Below are 19,241 nucleotides of genomic sequence, written 5' to 3'. Positions count from 1 at the left end.
AAGCATTTTTATATATAACTGTTGTTTATCCTTTATGCCATCATGATTTAGAAGTTTATAAGAGAAGCAAAGTTTAGTAGGATAATTCAACTTTAAAACTATCTGTTTAATAAGTTTTTTTTATTTTTGTTATGTATCATATAAGAAAATATTAACCTTTGTATATTAAGTTACAACTTCTTTTTTTGCTATGAAAACTGATTTTTAATTGCTTTGTATTAATGTTATTTAAAAAAATGTATATAAGAACCATTAGCACATAAAACTTAACTAATTTTACACTAGATGTAAAATGTTGTTTGAATATGTTAAGAAGTTTTAATCAGTGAGCTTTTAAAAGCATTTATTATTCTAACTTTTAAACATTTTTTTTCAATTTTCAGGTAGTATTTTTAATTAACTGCCTTTAAAGTAAATCAAAAAAAGCTTTTTGATCTCTATCTTTAATGTTATGGAGGTAAGTTATTTTGCTTGCTACAAATGGTAAGTGTTTATTATCATTATTTGTTGTAAAAATCTATTAAATTACTCAAATTTTGAAATTTTAAACTGATCAATTGGTTAATTAAGTTTATTTATAATGATAATCTTATTCTAGTTTATATTTTTTTGTTCCTTATCTTAATTGAAATAACTATTTCTGTATCAAATTTATATTACTATGAAATGATGTTTTTTATTTGTATTATTTTAGGTGTTAAAATAGTATTTTTAAGCTACATTAGCATATAAAATAATTAATTTTTACTCGAACTATCCAGATTGCTTGAATGGTAGAAGGAAGATATTATGGAAGTTAAAAACAAAAATGCACTGCAGACGCCCATGAAGACACTCAAAAAGGACTCCAGTGGGTTTGCCACTCCGACCTACAAAGTTGACAAGATGCCAACGAAGCCACCAACGGTCAGGAAGCAAGTTGGCAGTAAGGGAGGCTTTGTCAGCTTCAGCGACCTCGCCTCAATGAAGGACCGCTTCGAGGGAGTCATTAGGTATGGAACTTGTTAAAATTGAACAAATTGTATTAAGGGCATAGGGGGGTCCATCTTGATTTTTACAATTTGATCTTATTTTATAGAGTTTTATCCGAGCTATCAGACATTTTTGACTGTTTGAAAAAATTCAAATTATTTTTTGAGATATGAGCAGTCAAAGTCGGTGACCTTAATAGGTTCCTAATGGAAGGCGCAAACTAAAAACGCAAAAAAAGACCATTTTACTAAAAATCTATCTCCTCCTTCATTTTTTAAGCAATCTTCTTCAAGTTTTCACAGAAAGTGTATTATGAATTTTGAAAAGATTGAATGCAGGAATTTTTTTAATTTTGAAAAATAACAGTTTTAACAAAAAAAACCACCTATTTTGTTTTTTTTATCCAAAATTTATTTTTAATATTTTTAAAATTCCAACATTCAAAATCTTTTAAACTATAAAATGAACGTTTCCTGAAAAATTGAGGTCTCTATCTCAAAAAATGAAGGAGAAGATAGGTTTTTAGTGATTTTTAAAATTTCCAAGAAAATTGACCCCAAAAATCTTGTGGTCTATACGTTTGTATCGGAAACTTTTTACAAAAATTAAAATATCTCAAAAGTTAAATAACATTTTTTAAATCTATAAAAACTGGCTTGTAGTTTGTATTTTAAGCTTTCATATAAAATCCAATGTTATTTTTAGTAAAGAAAAAATGTCGGCAAATGCTTCTGAAGTTGCACTGTTTATAAATAAAAATGTCCTGGAGGTTTGGGTAGCTAATGTATTAAAAAGAGACAATAACTATTTACTTAACTAAAATGCCAGCTTGGTTCTCTTTAAGGGTCAAAAGTTACATTTGTTTTTTTTATATAATCCATTTTGTTCATTTAGTTTTGCAATAGTTAATGTTATATTAATGATGACATTACATTTGTGTTTTGATTAGCTAGTTCGTGAGTATTTAGTATGTTTTTTGATAGTAGAACTACCCAAGTTTCTAAAACTTATCTCATTTGCAATAAAAAGGTATATTAATTTAAATGATTATCTTTTAATCCATAAGATTTTTCATTGAACCTACATTTATTTCTGTGTTGAAATAAAAAGCAATTGCCAGTAGAGTGGAAAATCTCATGTCAGAAAAATAATTTAATACAAATTTCAGGACGCAAACGCACGAGCGCAAGCCGGGCAGGAGGCAGAGGAAGACGCGGAAGAAGGCCGCCACCACGCCCAACAAGATCTCCTTCCTGTCCAGCAAGTCCCCGCACCACGGCATATCCAGCTTCCACTCCTTCAGCGTCACCCAGGAGACCAACCACCAGCTGCAGCAGATCATGAGGGAGAACAAGGACTTTTTGAACCGCAGGCAGGGTGGCGGCGGGTTGGCGGTGAAGCCGGCAAGGACTCCTCCGAGGTATGGAAGGAAGCAGAGCTTGAGCTTTTCGGACAGCTCGGCTTTGCGCAGGCCCCAGATGAACTTGCAGAGGCAGCTGCACAAGAAAGCGGCTCCAAAGTCCGGTGTTCTGTCCAGCAGGGTGATGAAGCGGCCGAGAGGGAAGTTCAGGCCGAACATTCTGCGCAACGCCAGGGTAAGAAGGACCCCCAGGAGGTCGCCCAAGAAGCAGCACAAGCTGCTGAAGAAGTTGAAAAACTCCCCGAGGAAGGCCCTGGACTTCTCCCCTTCCAAATTCTTCAACCAGTCGAAGAGCTCTCTTCTCAACTCAAGCACCGACTCCAAGAGCTCGCAGTCTCACGTGAAGAGCTTGTTCAAGGAGAGTTTCGAGGAGGACACAGGAGGCGACAAGTGCAAGGAGTTCAACCAGCACGAGTTCGTCAAGTTCGGAGACAGTGGCATTTGCTTGCAAGCTCAAGACGGTGAGTTTTAAAAAAATATTCTACTACCAATGTTTAAACAATAATTTTTTTAGTTTGTTTTTTCTCCATTAGCTTGTTGCACTGTTTATTTGTATTCAATAGAAAATCAATATGAAGTTTTCTTAGCTGTTTAATGTGGTATTATAATATAACTAAGTTTAAATTTCTTTTTTTAATGGGCAGCTAATTTATTGCCCAGAAAATAACTTTTGCACAACACTTACACAAACAAATTTTTGTTGCACTTTTCCCTTCTTACATTAATAAAAGTTTAACAGTTGTGTACCAGTAATGAAAGTTTGACTAAAAATATTTGATTTGACATTTCATCTCATCGTTTTTATCTTTACGCTTCCAGACATGGACGACTTTGAAATCCACGAGCAGAACTCCATGATCAACCCCTCTCTCACTTCGACCCCCATCTCGGAGAAGAGGAACAAAAGCAAGGCGAGGCTGGACGGCGCGCACCCGTTCTCCTTTCAAATCGAGAACATTCCGTTCGAGCGAGCGTTGAGCGACTCCGCACACGACATCGAGATGCTCTTGGACCCGGCAAACGGGACCTTGGGCGCCGCTGAACAAAAAACGAGCGCGGAGCACATGTACAGGGTGATGGACTGCAGCTTGCTGTCGACCACGGCGGACGAGAGCTCGGGGTTGCTGGCGACCATGGAAGAGGACAACAACTTCGCGGGCAGCCAGAGCACGGCCAACAACACGGGCCACGACCTGAGCGAGCTTCCGGCTGATTTGAACGACTGCAACATGCAGTTCGGGTTGAACGACTTCAACGACCTGGACGCAGTGTTCACTTTGGACGGCAACTTGGATTTGTCCGCAGACATTGTCAGCGAGTCGCAGAAGATAGGGCACGATTCAATGAGCTTTTTCTCTGAGGAGATCGATCCGTTCCTGTCCTCGAGCTGCCACGAGCCCGTCATGATTAACAAGCTGACCCTGGGCGAGCCGACCCCCACAAAGAGCAGCTCCGTGAAGGTGGCAGCCAGTTCCATGATTAGCAACGAGAACTTCATGCGGGGGCTGGTGTACGAGCAGCGGGAGATCAAGAAGTCGCAGCACATCACGTTGCTGGGCGACGCGGGCAACACCACGCCCCATCGCAGCCCGGTAAAATCCCCGCCGGTGAGAATCAAGCTGACGGCGCGGTTCATGGAGATGGCTTGCGGGTGCAGCGAGGACCAGAAGCAGATGACGAGGGCGGCCAGGAACTTCATGGAGATGAACCCGAGGGTGCAGGCCGTGTAGGACTTCAACTTTTGTAAACTTTTTGTATTAAACTGTTTGTTTTTTTAAGTGGAGGGTCCAAATACTTGTTGTTAATTTTGAAAACTTTTTTACTTTACTTTAGTACTTTGATAATTTTTTAAGACCCATTTAACTAAAAAAAACTGGCAACTAAGGCATTTTTTTTGGTAGTTAAGGATTGTCAAAGGTCTAAAAATTTTAAAGCTAAGGCTATAAAAATCTTAATTTTTTAAATTAAATTTCCCACTTCAGCTATATGTGTCATTTTTATTCGGGTCAGAATTTCTATCGGGGCAATATGATAGGTCTAAAGGGAGGCTGGGCCTATTTTTATAAATATATGTGTTTTTTTTTGATAAATATAAAGAATTCTTACATAAGATATTTGAAAAAAAGTATTTATTTGGAGTTATGTTGTTTTCTACCTCCGGAATGTTGTACGACTTTAGTAGCATTACTAACTTATTTTCGTAATTAATATATTGTAGAGGTAGTTTTGTATAGTTTAGTGGTATTTTTTACTTGTAGAGCTAAAGTGTACAATTAGTTGTACTCGGAAAAACTTGAACATTACTAAAAGTGGTTAAAGTTTTAATATATTTCTGTTGTGGTTTTAGATCAACGTATAGAGTATTCATAACTTTTCTTCAATAATTTCCTATCAAATACCTTTCTAGAAGTATTCTTTTCTCCTATAAATTCTATTGTTTAAATTTCTCAAAAAAAAACATAAAAAAATAAAAAAAACTTGTAATCAAGTAAAAAATATCTTAGTTATGTATTTCTTATTGTTTTGCTGCCGCCTTACATTATATAAACAGAATTTATTATGTTTTGAGTTTTAATTTTTTACATTTGATAAAGTTTAACGGCCCAACGGTTTTGAAAGCTGTTTGAAAACGTTCTGAAGAATTAGATAGCGCATTTTCCAAATTAATTAGTACAAAATACATAAGTTGCACATTAATTTTACGTTCTTAAATTTTAGTCATTGAAATTACACTTTTAACTTTTTTTTGGAAGCACAATTTAAGCTAACACAGTCATTTGAATTAATTTCACATTTTTGAATTAAGAAGTTAAAAGATTTAATTTTGTTGAAGCTTTCACATTTTAATCGTTATTTCTGTTTAATTTTTTAATTTGAGCTTTCAGTTTGTTTGTTTTTTCTGTTGAAAACACACTTTTTCCTCTTTACATTTCCGCTCTAACTGTTTTGATTTTTACGCTTTTTTATAATTCTTTAATGAAATTTTTTATACACTTTAATTTAATATTCCACGATAAAATTGTTTTAATTTTTGGTTACAATTCCAGTCACCTTTCAATGATGCTAAATATTAAATAATTTCAATGACATTTAATACATTTTGGTTTGTCACTTGTATTTAAACGGTACTTACATATTATGCTAGATATTTATGAAGCTAAATTCGACTTATATGACAATTTTCCTTTTAAAAGCTGCTTGAATTGCTTGCTATTTATTAATTTCAGTGGAAGTATTGAGTTTTCATTCCATTTATATCGTGTAATTATGCATTGCATACCAAGAAAAAAAATAAAAAAACGTGTCATTTCAATTAAAACAGTTTTTGTTTGAAAAACTAAAAGCAATCCGAAACGAATTTGTCATTTGATTTTTGTTTTCGATGTTTTTGTTGTTTAGATATCGTAATTGTAACAGTGAGAATAAAAAGTTAATCATTAAAGCTGTGTTCTGTTTGTTTTGTAAATGTTTCGGTAAAAAAGCGCATTTCAGTTTTTTACAGCCAGAATGTAAACAGAATAAAATAAATAAATCGTGTTTATAAAACGTGTAACGATAAAAAAGAAACATATTTTTATTATCGCAAACAAATGTTTGTATCTCTCTGCAATATAAAAAATGTCAAAAAGTTGTTTATTTTAACCTTGAAGCGTTCAAAAAATCTCAAGCCAAATAAAAAGTGCTCAAGTTGCTTTTTTAAGCTTCAAGTATTTTCTTTTTCCATTGTCCTATTTCGGTTTTGAAGGGGAGAAATTTGAATAGAGCCTCGTTTTGAATTGAAGTCATTCGAGGCGTACAATACTTCTTTGTGAGCTGTTGGTTTTTTTTCCCAATTTGGAAAATTTGTTGAAATATTTGACTTTTACGTCGAATTTGCCTCTTTTTTTACGACGGTTTTTTACAATTTTAGTTTAAAGTTGACCTTTTTAAAAGTAGTGTATGCAATTTTGGCCTTAAAACTGAAAAGGTTAAGGAAAAAAATTACCAAAAAACTTAGTTATTAGCTTTTTAAATCAGAAAAAGACTAAATTAAACACTTGAACACTTAAAAATTTAATATTGAATTCTAACTGTTATATATTTCGCATTATAATTTTTTTCTTTTCATCTTAAATAGAATCATTTAACAGTTTACAAAAATACTTAGATATATACAATTAAAGTATAGCAGTCAAATTTAAAAAAATGAAATAAAAACTTGTTTTAAACCTAGCTACAGCTGTTATATAACCAGCTGAAAGTAAGAAGCTTAACGAAAAACAACTGTTCTTATATGAGTCAGTTTAAATTACAAGTGATTTTTTAGCTATATTTCAGCAGTTGTTGAGAAATATTTCTTTAAAAATAGATTGAACACTAGAATGGGTTTTTAATTCGGCTGACTTAACTTACTTGATTTACAAAACTTGTATTAAAAACATTTTTGTTTATAAATATCATATTAAAGTATCAAATTATAAGTTGTGTTTAGACAAAAAGGGTTGTGGTTGTAAAATTTGTTTTTACAGGTTTTGAAATTATTTATTATTGTAAGTTGTATAAAATATTTTATTTTATAACTATTTACTCTGAGAATATTTAATATACTCTAGTGTACATTAAGTAAGTTATCAATTTAGATTGTGTTGCACAACATATCTGATCTATCATAAATCGATTAGCCCAGAGCATTTTATTACTTCGTTAACCACGACAATAAATCTTGATACTATTTTTTTTTCAATTTAAGCTGACATTTATTTAGATGTAAGTATTATTTAGAAATTTAACGTTAGCTTCATTAATAAATTTTTTGTATTTTAACAACAGATATATCAGTTTGTTCAGGTTCCAAGTTATCAAAGTTCAATGGAAAATTTGCAACAACAATTGAATAAATTACGATGAATCTCAACTTCTTAAGGTAATGTTTATCTTAAGGTAGTTACATAGCAATTATGTGGTGAATGTCAAGTTTATTGAAATTTTAACTAAATAAGCAACTTTAAGATTAATTAGTTGATAAATAGATACAAGTTCAACAGCATTTTTCAAGAAAACTTTAACTTACAAGTAATTTGAAGCATTAATTTTTAGTGTTGTGATAGTTACGTTTTATATTTTAGATTGCATTTTCTAACATAATTTGAATAACAACTAAATCTCAATAGCTCAATAGTTAACAAGTTCGCATGAAAGCATTAGTGGCTTTCGAAGACAAAAGAAAATGATTAGCAGCGAACGCACTAGCGCATTGTAATCAGCTCACTTGACAATAAACCGACGATTATTTCACCGGAAATGGTAGAGTGCATGCTGATTGAAAATGTTGGTTTAATCTTTCGTGTTTGAAGTTTGAAAAGTTAAACTCGCTGTTGTTTCAGAGTTTAGTAAGTTAACATAATTGTTGTTTTAAATGTGTTCTTCATTCATTTTTAGACCGCATATCCGATTTTTTTTTAATGTATTTAAGTTTGTTATTTTATAAGGAAAATAATAGGAAAAAAATAATTACTTCGCTAAAACAGAAATACTTTGATGGAAACTTTAGTATTGGAATTATACTATAAGTCGGTTTTTAAAACACAGACAACTATTTATTGCTAAAAATACTAAAGCATTTATTTAAACCAATTTGTTTTTTTTTGTCTCTATCTGATAATCTTATAAACGCTTGTTGTACACATTTTATTACACCTTTTGTTTTTTGACTTTGATATTCAACTTATTGTTTGTGTGCAAGAAAACTCAAGTTTGATTTTCAACCGAGCTTTGATCATAAAATGTTTCATAACAAAACAGTCGTAAAAGCTGCAAGTGTAGCCAAAGGTCACACGAAAAGACAGTTTTCAAGCAGTTTTGAGATAGCATTAAGATTATCTTGTGCTTATAAAAACAAAAGATATTAGAAATAGTATCCTGAAGCATTTTAAAATGAGAAGATATACTTTATCAAAAGCAATTTAAGACAGTTGTATTTTAATGCATGCATTAAACTTTAAGAAACGTCTATATTTTTTCAGCTCCAAACATAACTTTTATAACTAGTTATACTAAGATAGGTTTTTTAATTTATTAAAATGTTATCAAAGATAATATCAAGTTTATTGATAAGAAAATTGTTTGAACATCGTTTATTTTATTGCGTTTAATGAAGTTTTAATTTTGCTTTGATATAGTTTAGATATAAATGATTTAGACTGAAGCACAGTCTCATCAAATGTAAACAATAAACTTTAAAGCAGATCAGAAACTAACCAAAGTACAAACTTAGCCCTAATAAAATACATACGAGTTTTTCAAAAGCAATTTTATCACGAGAAAAGTTGAGATAAACATAATTGCGTTCTAATGTCAAATTCAGCCTTAGCTCCGGGCTACACAAAAATTACAAAAAGCTGATGCTTCCCAATTACCTTGTACGAAATTTGCATAAGACAGCCGTGGAGGTTATTGTTTACTTAATGTTTGGCAGCTGCCATATTCAGTTTCAATAACCGTAAATTGTTGACTTTGAACGCTCATTCTAATTTTTAAGTTTGCGGAAACTGAAAAAATCTTTTTATTGGCACATTAACATCTCAAACTTAGTGTGAAAATTTTATATAACAAACAAAATGTTATCAGAGTTTTTCTAAGCTGTTGATATATTGTTCCAGTATTTGCTTATTCAAAATTGAATTTTTTTTTGTCAAGACTCAACCAGTAATTTTGTTTATACTTTCACAAATCATCTGAAACACACTTCAAAGTCTTTTTTCTATTTTTCTTAGTTTCATGTTAAAAGTTCACGCTATTATTTTTTTGTACAGGATAAATAATTTAAAAAAAATTTCAGCTTGCAGACAACAATGTTTACGAATCAACCAAGTATTTAAAGTATTATTTAAATGTAACAGTTTCCCATCTGAAACTTACATTATTGTTACGTTTGTGAAGAATAAACAATAAAAAACGTGTGATTTTTTTTTCACCTTCCAGCCAATAATGTTTACGATCCAACCAGCTTTGTTTCAGCAGCTTTTTCACACAGACATCTGTTTCGACTCTGATCGAGTTACGTGCCTCGCTTATGCTTACATAAGAAACACATATGCTCGCGCTCGTTTTCCCACAACCGCTTCTGACTCATAGCAACGTCTCGTTACGCCGCAAACACTCTGCTGGTTTGATGCTGTTTGCTATTAGGAAAAATATTTCTTTTGTCTTTTGCCAGTTTGTTTATTATTCTATTGTGTACGTTATTTTCAGCAAAACAATTTCTTTGTTATGTGCTATTATAGGAAGGTTTTAAGGCGTATTTATATACCATTTGCAACTTAGTATATAGAAATTACTCATTTTTATTTTTAATTTTATTTTACAAACTAAAATAAAAATGTGTGATCTCTATATACTAAGTTGCAAATGGTATATAATTTTTTTTGTTGTTTTAAAGATTTAAATGTTTTAATGTAGGTAAAAAAGTTATAATATTTTTTTTTATTTGCAAAATTTTACTTTTTTTAATGTTGTTGAATAGAAAATAATCTACACCTAAAACTTATACGTAACAAAAAAAGTTTTTTGAAGTTAAATTTTTTTATTTTTAATTGTACCAAAAATTCAAAAAGTGGCTTTTGCATCTTTTATTGTTTGCAATAAAAACAATACTTAATAAAACTTCTTTAAGTTGTATTTCCTATAATTTTTAAAGTTTCTGCAGTGCATCTTGCATCATTTACATTGGAATGATACAGTTTCGTTTTACCGAAACAAATTATTCCTCATTATACCATACTTGTACTTAATTTTTTTTATGATTAAAAATCAATGACAACAAATAAATTTATAATAAGCCTTTTATTTACCATTATGACGTAACAACGCACCGGTCGCCTGCTTTCTAATCTCCTGCTGAACAGCGCTCTCTGTATGTTTGCCGCGCATACGACAACCGACTTGCCGTGAACTTTGTCGTAAACAAGCAGCCAATTCCATTGTCAGCAAGCTGTAACAACAAAACTGGATCTCGAACATTTTTGTCGTAGACCCTGCGTCTGTTGATCGTCAAAGTTTATTTTTGTATGGGAACCGAAGCTCGCTTATCGCCGATGAGTCATTTTATTAGATTGTCGGTTTTCAACGAGGATTTATTTGAATTTTGTCAACGTTTCGTGTTTTTAAGAAAAAATATACATTACTATTAAATTCTTTATAAATTTATTACTATATTGTTTTATTAATGATTCATGAGACAGTTAGTTAATTTTTATACTTTCTGTAGAGTTAAATATTGCTTTAGAATATTGAGAAATATTTTAAAACTTAATGGTTACTTTTAGACAAATTTCAGAAACAATATTCTAGTATTTAGAAATTAAGCCGATTTAATGTTTTGAACTTTTTTACTTATTTTCTTTTATAACTTTCAGTTGTACACCTTAATTTTTATTGCCAAAAAACTAAACTAAAATAATTTATTTTACAAACACTTTACTTTCTAATTCTTATTCTTAAGTTGAAGTATATGACCTAAATAAATATTTTTGTTTTAATTATGAAAAGCTAATCAAAATTTAACGCTGAATAACATTTGTTGTGTTTTAATTACGTTATGACAGAAAGTTTGTGTAAGAATATTTAGTTTGGAATTAATTTGGATGATTCATTAAGTTTAATTTGTTTATTTATTGTGTTTTTGCAAACACAGCAGTATTTTTTGTAAGTTAGTGAATGTTTTCTTGGATTTAACTTAAGCACTTTTCAAAAACAAATAATAAAACAAATACTGTTTGTTTTTTCAAGTAATAACGAGTAAATTCAATAAGTTATTTATATTTCATGAGTAAGCTAATGAGAATGGGTTTTCCACATTTGACAGCTGTTAAATTTGTACTTTTTTAATAAAAATTTAACATGACAGCTTTACAAAATCTATATAGTGATTGCATATGATAAACTACTCGTAACATTGTAATGTATTTCAGATTGTACAAATACTTAGAAACTAAAACAACTGCTTTCAAGTTTTTACAGTTTAGAACGTATACTGATGAAATGTTTAAAAAGTAGTCAAAGTGTAATTTAAAATGTTGTTTTGTTATACAAACTTGTACAAAACTAACTTAATCGTTTATTATAACTACACAACTTTTGATAAATGAATATTTGTTTATGGTGTCTCAAACTAAAACTAGATTAAGTTCCTACTAAAAGTTCATCAGTAAATTTGGGTAAAAGGAAAGGATTAAAGTTTACGTTGTATTCAAATAAAAAAAGAGCTTCTTGGCTTATCCCCATTATCTAACTCGAGTCATCCTCTCATTAACAAACGAGAAATACAAATCAGCTTGTTCGAGCAACATTTCTGCAGGCTTTCCGCTTCGTTAACTTTCCGCATCACCAGGCAACCACGACGCTAAAGCCGAGTTAGCTTTTGTTTTATGCAAATTAGCTCCTTTGGAACTCTATTTTGTCTTCAAAGTGGAAGTATTTAACGGCTTTTCGGACTTTACGACGCTTGAAAAATTTCGACAATAAAAACAAATTGAGTTTTAACGAACTTTTTTACCAGTGCGGTTGTTAAACTTCGATTTCCGTTTTTGCAAGACCCATTGTGTTGAAACGTGCAGCGAATGAAAGGAAGAAGTTGTTTTTGTGAGCTGAGAAGCAAAAAGTGAATGAAGTTTGCTTTTTAGCGCAATGCAGTTTTTTTAAACTTTAATTTATCTATTCAAAGAAAAAAAACAACATGAGCTTTTTCTATACTTGTAATGAACTGTTGAACGAAAATAATTTAATTATTAATTTTAGATATTTAAGGTTAAAATTTGTCTAGGCTTTAAACTCTTAAACTTTATTTTTTTATAATGGAAAAACAATATATTATTCAAAAAATGAAGTTGTTTTATAGCTAATTGGTCATAAACATTACAAACAAAGATAACTAAATAATCTAAAAATTTATTCAAAAACAACTTACGTAACAAGTTATAGCTTATTAGCTTAAAGTTTTGCATACTAGAATTATTTTGTACAAAAGTAATGTCAAGTTTATTATGACAACAAAACATTGTTTTGGTACATGATACCAATTGGCTCAATTAAATGAAATACATTATAATGGTTACGTTGTGCAAGGAAAATATGTGAACTGCTTACTCAGGTAAAGTTTCATTTTACATATTTCAGATCAAAGCTACCCAATTGCTTTGTTCGTGAACTTTTGAAAATTACTGCTGAATATTTTTATTTTAATTTCCCGCGACTCATAAAAACTATGGTATTGTTGAAGAGTTTTGTATAAATGTGTTTTGCTAAACTAAATACAAATTTTACAAAATTTTGTTTTTTGTTGATAGTGCTTTAAAAAAGTTAACTCTTATAGTATGTAGCACTAAATTTATTTATTAGTGCTAACTTTTTAAATCGTATATTAATAACTCTTTTTGTTATAGAAAGGTTATTTTAGTTTGAAGTTATTTCGAAAAACTAAAATAAAAAATTTAAAAAAGCCATTTTACAGTCGACTTGTCAATGCAAATAAACATGTTAGTCCTTTAGTAGTTAGACGTAACGCATAAAAAATAACCTTAAATTTAATTACATATACTTCTCAAGAAAATGGTTTTGTAATGATGTTCACTGTATTTACAAAACAAATTTACGTGTATCGTCAAAAATTTCGGTTTATTTAGTTTATTGCATCACAATTTGTAAAATAACTTGAAGCAAAGGCTATAATTGCAAATAACTTGAAAAAAAAATCTTAAAAGACTGAAATTATTTTCGTAAAGGATTTTGTTCTATTGAGTTATGTAAAATTCTTTTTATTTCGTAAAAAAATATTGAAAACTTTTTACATGAATGTTTTTTTATTGCTTAGAAGTGTTTACTTAAATCTTTTAAGTGTTTATTGTTTGATTGCCAGCAAAAAATACATATTTAACAATTTTTATATTTTCTTGTTGAACACTTTTAAATGACATTGAAAATATATTAACGTCTAATAGTTTGTTTTAACTTTTAAAAAGTACTACAAACAGTTTCTTCTATATAAAACACAATTTTTGTATTTAGTTTTTTTTCCAACAGAAACTTGTTTAAAAATTTTCAAATGCATTGTAACAGAGATTTTTTTTTAAAGTTAACAAGTTTTTAAATCACTTCTCTCTATACAACTATATACTTTTAACGGTTTAGTTTAAAAAAAACAATATTATAAAATTCGTGTTTTATTGACATTTTTACATTAGATATTTATTTTATTCTTATCAAAGTTAGATTTTTTCAGACTTGAAGAACTTATTTTGAAGATAAAAATAGTCTAAATATAAACGTTGTTATTAATAATTTAAACTTTATCTTTAAATTGGTCAATCAGTTTACAAAAACCAAATTTTCTAAAATTGTTTTATCAGAAGTAAATGATTTTTTTACAATATTTTCACCTATCTTAGTTTTTGAGCTTAAAAAAGGTTTTTATTTTTTTTTGTTTTTAAGTTTTAATCACAGTATATATTCCTAGTTTGGTTTCAAAAAAAAAAAAAAAAAAACTCAAAACAAAAAAATCAAACGGTTTTTTTTAAAGTTCGGATTACCTATTAAAAAAAAAACTTATTAGTAAGCCTTTCTTAATACATTCTTGCAACAAGCACAATCAACTTCCAAACGGCGTCAAGTTACAACAAGTGAGTCAAACAATGGCTGATGTACCTGACAGCTGTCAGTTGCGACATAGAAGCATTAAATCGACAGCTGACGTTCGAATCTCGCATATTTGCCAACTGTCGGTTCGTTAGTCACGTGGCTGCGTGTTGCTGTGTGAAAATTTTGTTTCGTTGCAACAATGCTGTTTGAAACTCAAACTGTAGCTTAAAATCAAGATCTGTGCTTTTTGTTTTTAATGGATAAAAATAATACTTTAAACTAACACATCAAGCCAGACTGGTAGTTTAAGTATGCAAAGGTGTTTATGGTAAAACCGCTGCATAGTTACACAATGAAAAATCCATGAAATACAGTCAACTATCATCTTTCAACTATGAGTCCAATGTAGTTAGTAGCTTGGCTGTTTGCTACTGCCACTGTAAGTATTAAATTCTTTAAAAAATCAAAAGAACAGCTATAAGCACAAGATTTTGGTAATGAATAATTTTTCATCTGACTTTGCAATTAATCACGTGATAGTAGCTTGTGCGAAACTCGTTGCTATAGCGACGCGAAAAAATTCTTTTTAATTAAGATTTCTTGTAAGATGTTATCAACGCCTTTTTCAAATTGATGAAATATTTTAAAGTATTTTTCGGCTTTTACTTTTGATATAAAAACTATATATAAACTTATTACATCTTTCTAAATTTTCTCACAGTTTTTCAGGCAGGCTTGTGAAACATTCTAAAAATTTCTGCTTGAAACTAGTTTTAAACTGACGTGAAATATTCGAACGTTTGTTTCGCGCGGACTTCTGCGAACTTGTTTCAAGGAAGCGAGCATTGCTTGCAAGCTTGTAAGCAAATACACACGTTTCTGTGAAGCTTCATCGAAAAAATAGTTGAGTTCGTTGTCACGTCATTTCAGCTGAAAATTTGCTGGAATGCAGTCAAGCGTTTAGTGTTTGCATAAATTATTTTCTTGTGTCGCCCAAAGGGATTTATTGTACAACATTCTTGCTTGGAGATCTTCTTTACTTTCTTTGTTTATTTTTTGCTTGTTTTCTATTTACTTGAAAACAATTCCCTTGTGTCTTTGAATTTATTTTTAAGATAACTTATTTTTCAAAATTTATTTAGTATAAAATGTAAAAAAAAAAAACAAGTATATAATTACTAAATACTTTTCACAATATTTATAAGTGCACGTTAAAAAAAAGTCTATATTGCAAAATTGTATAGGCAATAGTAAATGCAAGTAGTTGTAAAAAGTAAAAGCTATCTGTAAGAAGTTAAATGGTGAAACGCTTACTATTTTTTTTTCAAATATACATTTTATAATGTTATCGTATCAAAAAATGAAGTTTATTTAAAACTTAAAAGTTGGCAAATGAGTGGCAAAGTAACCTTAAAAGTGCTGATAAAAAGTATAAAGATAAAACGATGTTTTTTATCACTTTGCCAGCCTTTTTATTTGCAAAGTTGATAAAAACTTTTACACCAAAAAGGTTTTTGAACTTACAGACAAGCGTTTGTTCTGTTTGCTTTAAGAAACTTATATATGTGAATTTCTGCAAAAAAGCAAAACTATATACTTATATATTTTTACAAGGTACTAACGTAACATTAAAAAATTTTACATCATAAAAATAGTTTGCTATGAATTTTTATACTGAATTTCAAATTAAAGTACTATAAGGTTCAATTTCTAAAGTATACCACAGTGTTTTGGGTTTTACATCAAAGAAATTTTACACAATATAAGTATTTATTTTTCTTCCAAAAGCGTTTAATCAATTGCAGCTTAAAAACGCATACAAACCTTAGATGCGTATATAAAGTTTTAAAACTTATTTTGAAAACTTAGGTAAAAAATATTTGAACAATATTTTCGATTTTAAGATAGTATTGTGTTTTTTAAAAGGCTTTTTTAAAAAGGTTTTCAAGTGATTTTTATAAATGAAGCTTTTACATTAAATTATTATTTTTTCCTAATCCTTACAAAGGCACACTGTGAAAAAAAATCGAATTTTTAGCTCACTACGCAGAAAAATTTCCAAAATAACTCGTACTTGAATTAAGGGAGTACTTAAGTGTTTTGTACTTAGCGTTATTAGCAACGCACGGAAAATTTTTCAACAATTTTTAACGGGCATTAAAACTTTTATTATTTTTTTAACTTTTTATTAATTTATTAATTTTATTGATTTGTTAATGCACGAAATCGTTACTGTACTAAAAAAAATTTAAGGGAAAGCATATATTTGTACTACAGTTAAGTTTTATTTACTTTAAAAATATTTTAAAGACGTAATTTACTTTTGTTAAATTTAAAATCTACTCAAAGTTTTACTAAGTTGACACTTTTAATAAACACTTATATCATTCTTTAGGTCACTTTATCATCACAGTTCACGTTTCAAAGAATTTCTTTCCAAATCTGGAATGCTTTTCATCGATTTTTTCCAAAAATACTCACCAAACCTGCTTGTGCTTGAAGTGAGAAGTGCTTTCATCGGAACGAGCAATGATTGATTGCTCTTGTTTGCCGAGCTGTTACACGTAGCAAACGTCAAGTATTTGGGACAAGTTCGCGTTTCAGGGTTAAATTTTTTGCTTGGCAGGAAAGAATAATTTGAATATAAAACGACGCGTGGTAAAGAGGAACGAGTTTTTTGAGAATTTCAGAACCAGAACGGAAGTCATTTAATATTTTAACTTGTAAGTTAATAACTTTCATCGTGGCCTGAATTTTTGTAAATTAAAAAAACAAACAATATGGTAGTCTCATACTAAGAACGAACTCTTAAATTTAATTATATATATTTTAACAATTCAGTATTTTTTCATAAAAAAAATTATACTGTTTAAAACTTTACAATTATTTGACATTAGACACAATTATATAAAATATAATATAAAAACTAATTGTAATTTAAAAAAATTTATGATAAAAATAAAACACAAATTTTTAACGAAAGAAGTTTCTAAACATTGAGTATTTATTATTTATTTAAACTTAATTGATAATTTTTTTTTTGATTATAAAAACAAAAACTAACAAAATTAGTTGTAGAAATAGTTTTGTTAATAAATTTCAAATTTTAATACCCAAATGTACTTTTGATCTCATTACAACAAATATATTGTAATAAGCAAGTAAATTTAAAGATATCTTATTTCTTCAATACAAAACTTACTCTATTCAGATTGTTTAATAAAAAACGCATTAGGTGAATTATACATACGCAGTGTGGAAACTCTAGTATTTTTTAAAATATCTCTTTTTAAAAAAATTTTGTTTGACTTCCGTTAAGTTGAAAACAAAAGTGAAGTCCTTATTTTCCTATTTTCACCAGTTTATAATGACCAATTTTTCTACTTACAACCGAACAATGCGCACAATGCACCGCTTATTTTGTATAATCTTTTGTATAATGCTCGCGTGTATACTGTATATTGTTCGTTTATGTAAATATTTGTACGTAAAGGTGGTTTGCGTTGGCGGTAAAGTTCATTTTGCTTTCTCCGTATTACACGCTTTACATTCTGCTACAAGTACAAAGGTATGCGAAATTTTTCGTAAAAAGTAGTATTTTTTTTCTTGAATTAACAATTTATTGTGTTACTTTTAAAAGTTACACAATATTTGTTTTTGTTGGAAAATAAGTGTTTTACTTAAAGCGATAATTTAATATTGTAGCGCTATCTTAATAACATATTACTAAAAAACTTTAATTTTGTTAACAGAACAGTTTATAAGTTCATACTTGTTGTTTAATTACAAAGTTGAAAGCAAGTTTTTAGAGAAGTAGTTCAACAAATAGTTTTTTAATGAAAACTTTAGGTTACATAAATAAAAACATAGATACTTTTTAGCTTATAGCTATTACAAACAAAACAAGCATTTAAAGATTGATCACTTCAATTTGCGTGATATAACTTGCAAACACCTCTATTGGATCATCAAGCACAAAAAAAATTTCATGCTTGACCGACTTCACGTTCCTATCTGATGACAAACAAGAAAATATTTGCAATGAACTTAAATTTCTCCCTGAAAATAAAAGTGCAAATGTCAATTTTTCCTCCTACTCTAATTGTGGCATTTGTACAGTGTTATATTTTGGATATTTTACTTATTTTAGTTTTGGTTAATTGAGAAAAAAACTAAAAAAATTCCAAAAGTACAGAAGAATAACTAAACAATAGAGTTTCACACATTTTTTACCGTCTTCCCGGTGTTACTTACGTAAAGCAAAGTTAAACAAAAAATTTTAAGATTTTTTAAACAAAAATTGAAACCGTCTTAATTTTAACAAAACAATTTTTAAACTCGTCTTCTTATTGTAAAAGCTTCATTGTCATCTATTATTCTTTTCAAGAGGTACTTTATATTGTAAAAGATAAGTTTGTTTTAAGTAGTGTCCAGCGTCTTTGAAGTTTGACTGCTTGAGTTTTTTTTAAACGAGTAAGTGTTTGGTCGAATTTACTGACTGTATAAAGCGCAAACAAAAAAAATATTGTTTGACTTAAGTAATTTTTTTGTAAGTCTTTCTAGATTGATTTGTTGATAGTTTTGGAAACCAAGGTCTTATGGTCAGGTTTAGGAGTTTGATTGAAAACAGATTGCAACATTATTGTATCACTTAAATAACTTTTATTGAAATAAGAGAACAGGAATTTAAGAACAAACGTTTTCAGTATCTAACAAAAAAAAAATACTGGAAAAAAGTCAATAAAAAGAACATATTTCATTAAAGCTATATGACAACTGTATAAATTAATAACAAAAAGCTTAATTTTAGATACGATAAAAAGTTTTGGTGTTTGTGTATTAATTTACACATGAAATTACTTTAAAAGTTTCGTCTTAATATGTCTGTTTAAAATATTTAATATTTTCAGTTAAAAACAAAAATTTTAAGCGAAATTATAGAGTTAAAATGTCTACCTATTTTTGATAATTTAGTGGGTGCACGACTATTCAAATTCGGACAACTCAAATTCCGACAATTCAAATTCTTAAAAAAAAATGAAATGGCCACAAATAAAAAAGTAATGTATATCTGTCAAATATAAAAAACAAATATGTAGGTCATATTAATATCTACAAACCCTTTTTTTCTTTTTGCAAAACATTAAATATTTTTTTTAAATATGGCTTAAATAAAGTAAAAAGTATAGTTATTTTTAGTAATTTTAAATATCTTGAAAAATATATTACATTTTGCAAA

At 29.2% G+C, this 19,241-nt stretch overlaps 1 protein-coding gene across 1 annotated transcript; it reads left to right on the top strand.

The window, feature by feature from the left end:
- The first annotated feature begins 381 nt into the window (after window positions 1–381).
- On the top strand, window positions 382–5,798 carry LOC145849793 (uncharacterized). Its single transcript, XM_082954850.1, has 4 exons — window positions 382–457; window positions 762–992; window positions 2,141–2,853; window positions 3,212–5,798. The coding sequence occupies exons 2-4, from the start codon at window positions 790–792 to the stop codon at window positions 4,120–4,122; spliced, it is 1,827 nt and encodes a 608-aa protein (XP_082810976.1). The 5' UTR covers window positions 382–457; window positions 762–789; the 3' UTR covers window positions 4,123–5,798.
- The last annotated feature ends 13,443 nt before the right edge of the window (window positions 5,799–19,241 follow it).

Source organism: Thalia democratica, chromosome 2 (assembly GCF_965202585.1).
Source record: "Thalia democratica chromosome 2, ktThaDemo2.hap1.1, whole genome shotgun sequence".
Taxonomy (NCBI): domain Eukaryota; kingdom Metazoa; phylum Chordata; class Thaliacea; order Salpida; family Salpidae; genus Thalia; species Thalia democratica.
The sequence above is the reverse complement of the archived record's forward strand: the minus strand, read 5'-3'. Positions and strand labels throughout refer to the sequence as shown.

Coding starts and splice junctions, on each gene's coding strand:
- LOC145849793 (XM_082954850.1), top strand. CDS start 790: ATGGAAGTTAAAAACAAAAATGCACTGCAGACGCCCATGAAGACACTC. Junction 993..2,140: donor CGCTTCGAGGGAGTCATTAG/GTATGGAACTTG, acceptor TACAAATTTCAG/GACGCAAACGCACGAGCGCA. Junction 2,854..3,211: donor TTGCTTGCAAGCTCAAGACG/GTGAGTTTTAAA, acceptor TTACGCTTCCAG/ACATGGACGACTTTGAAATC.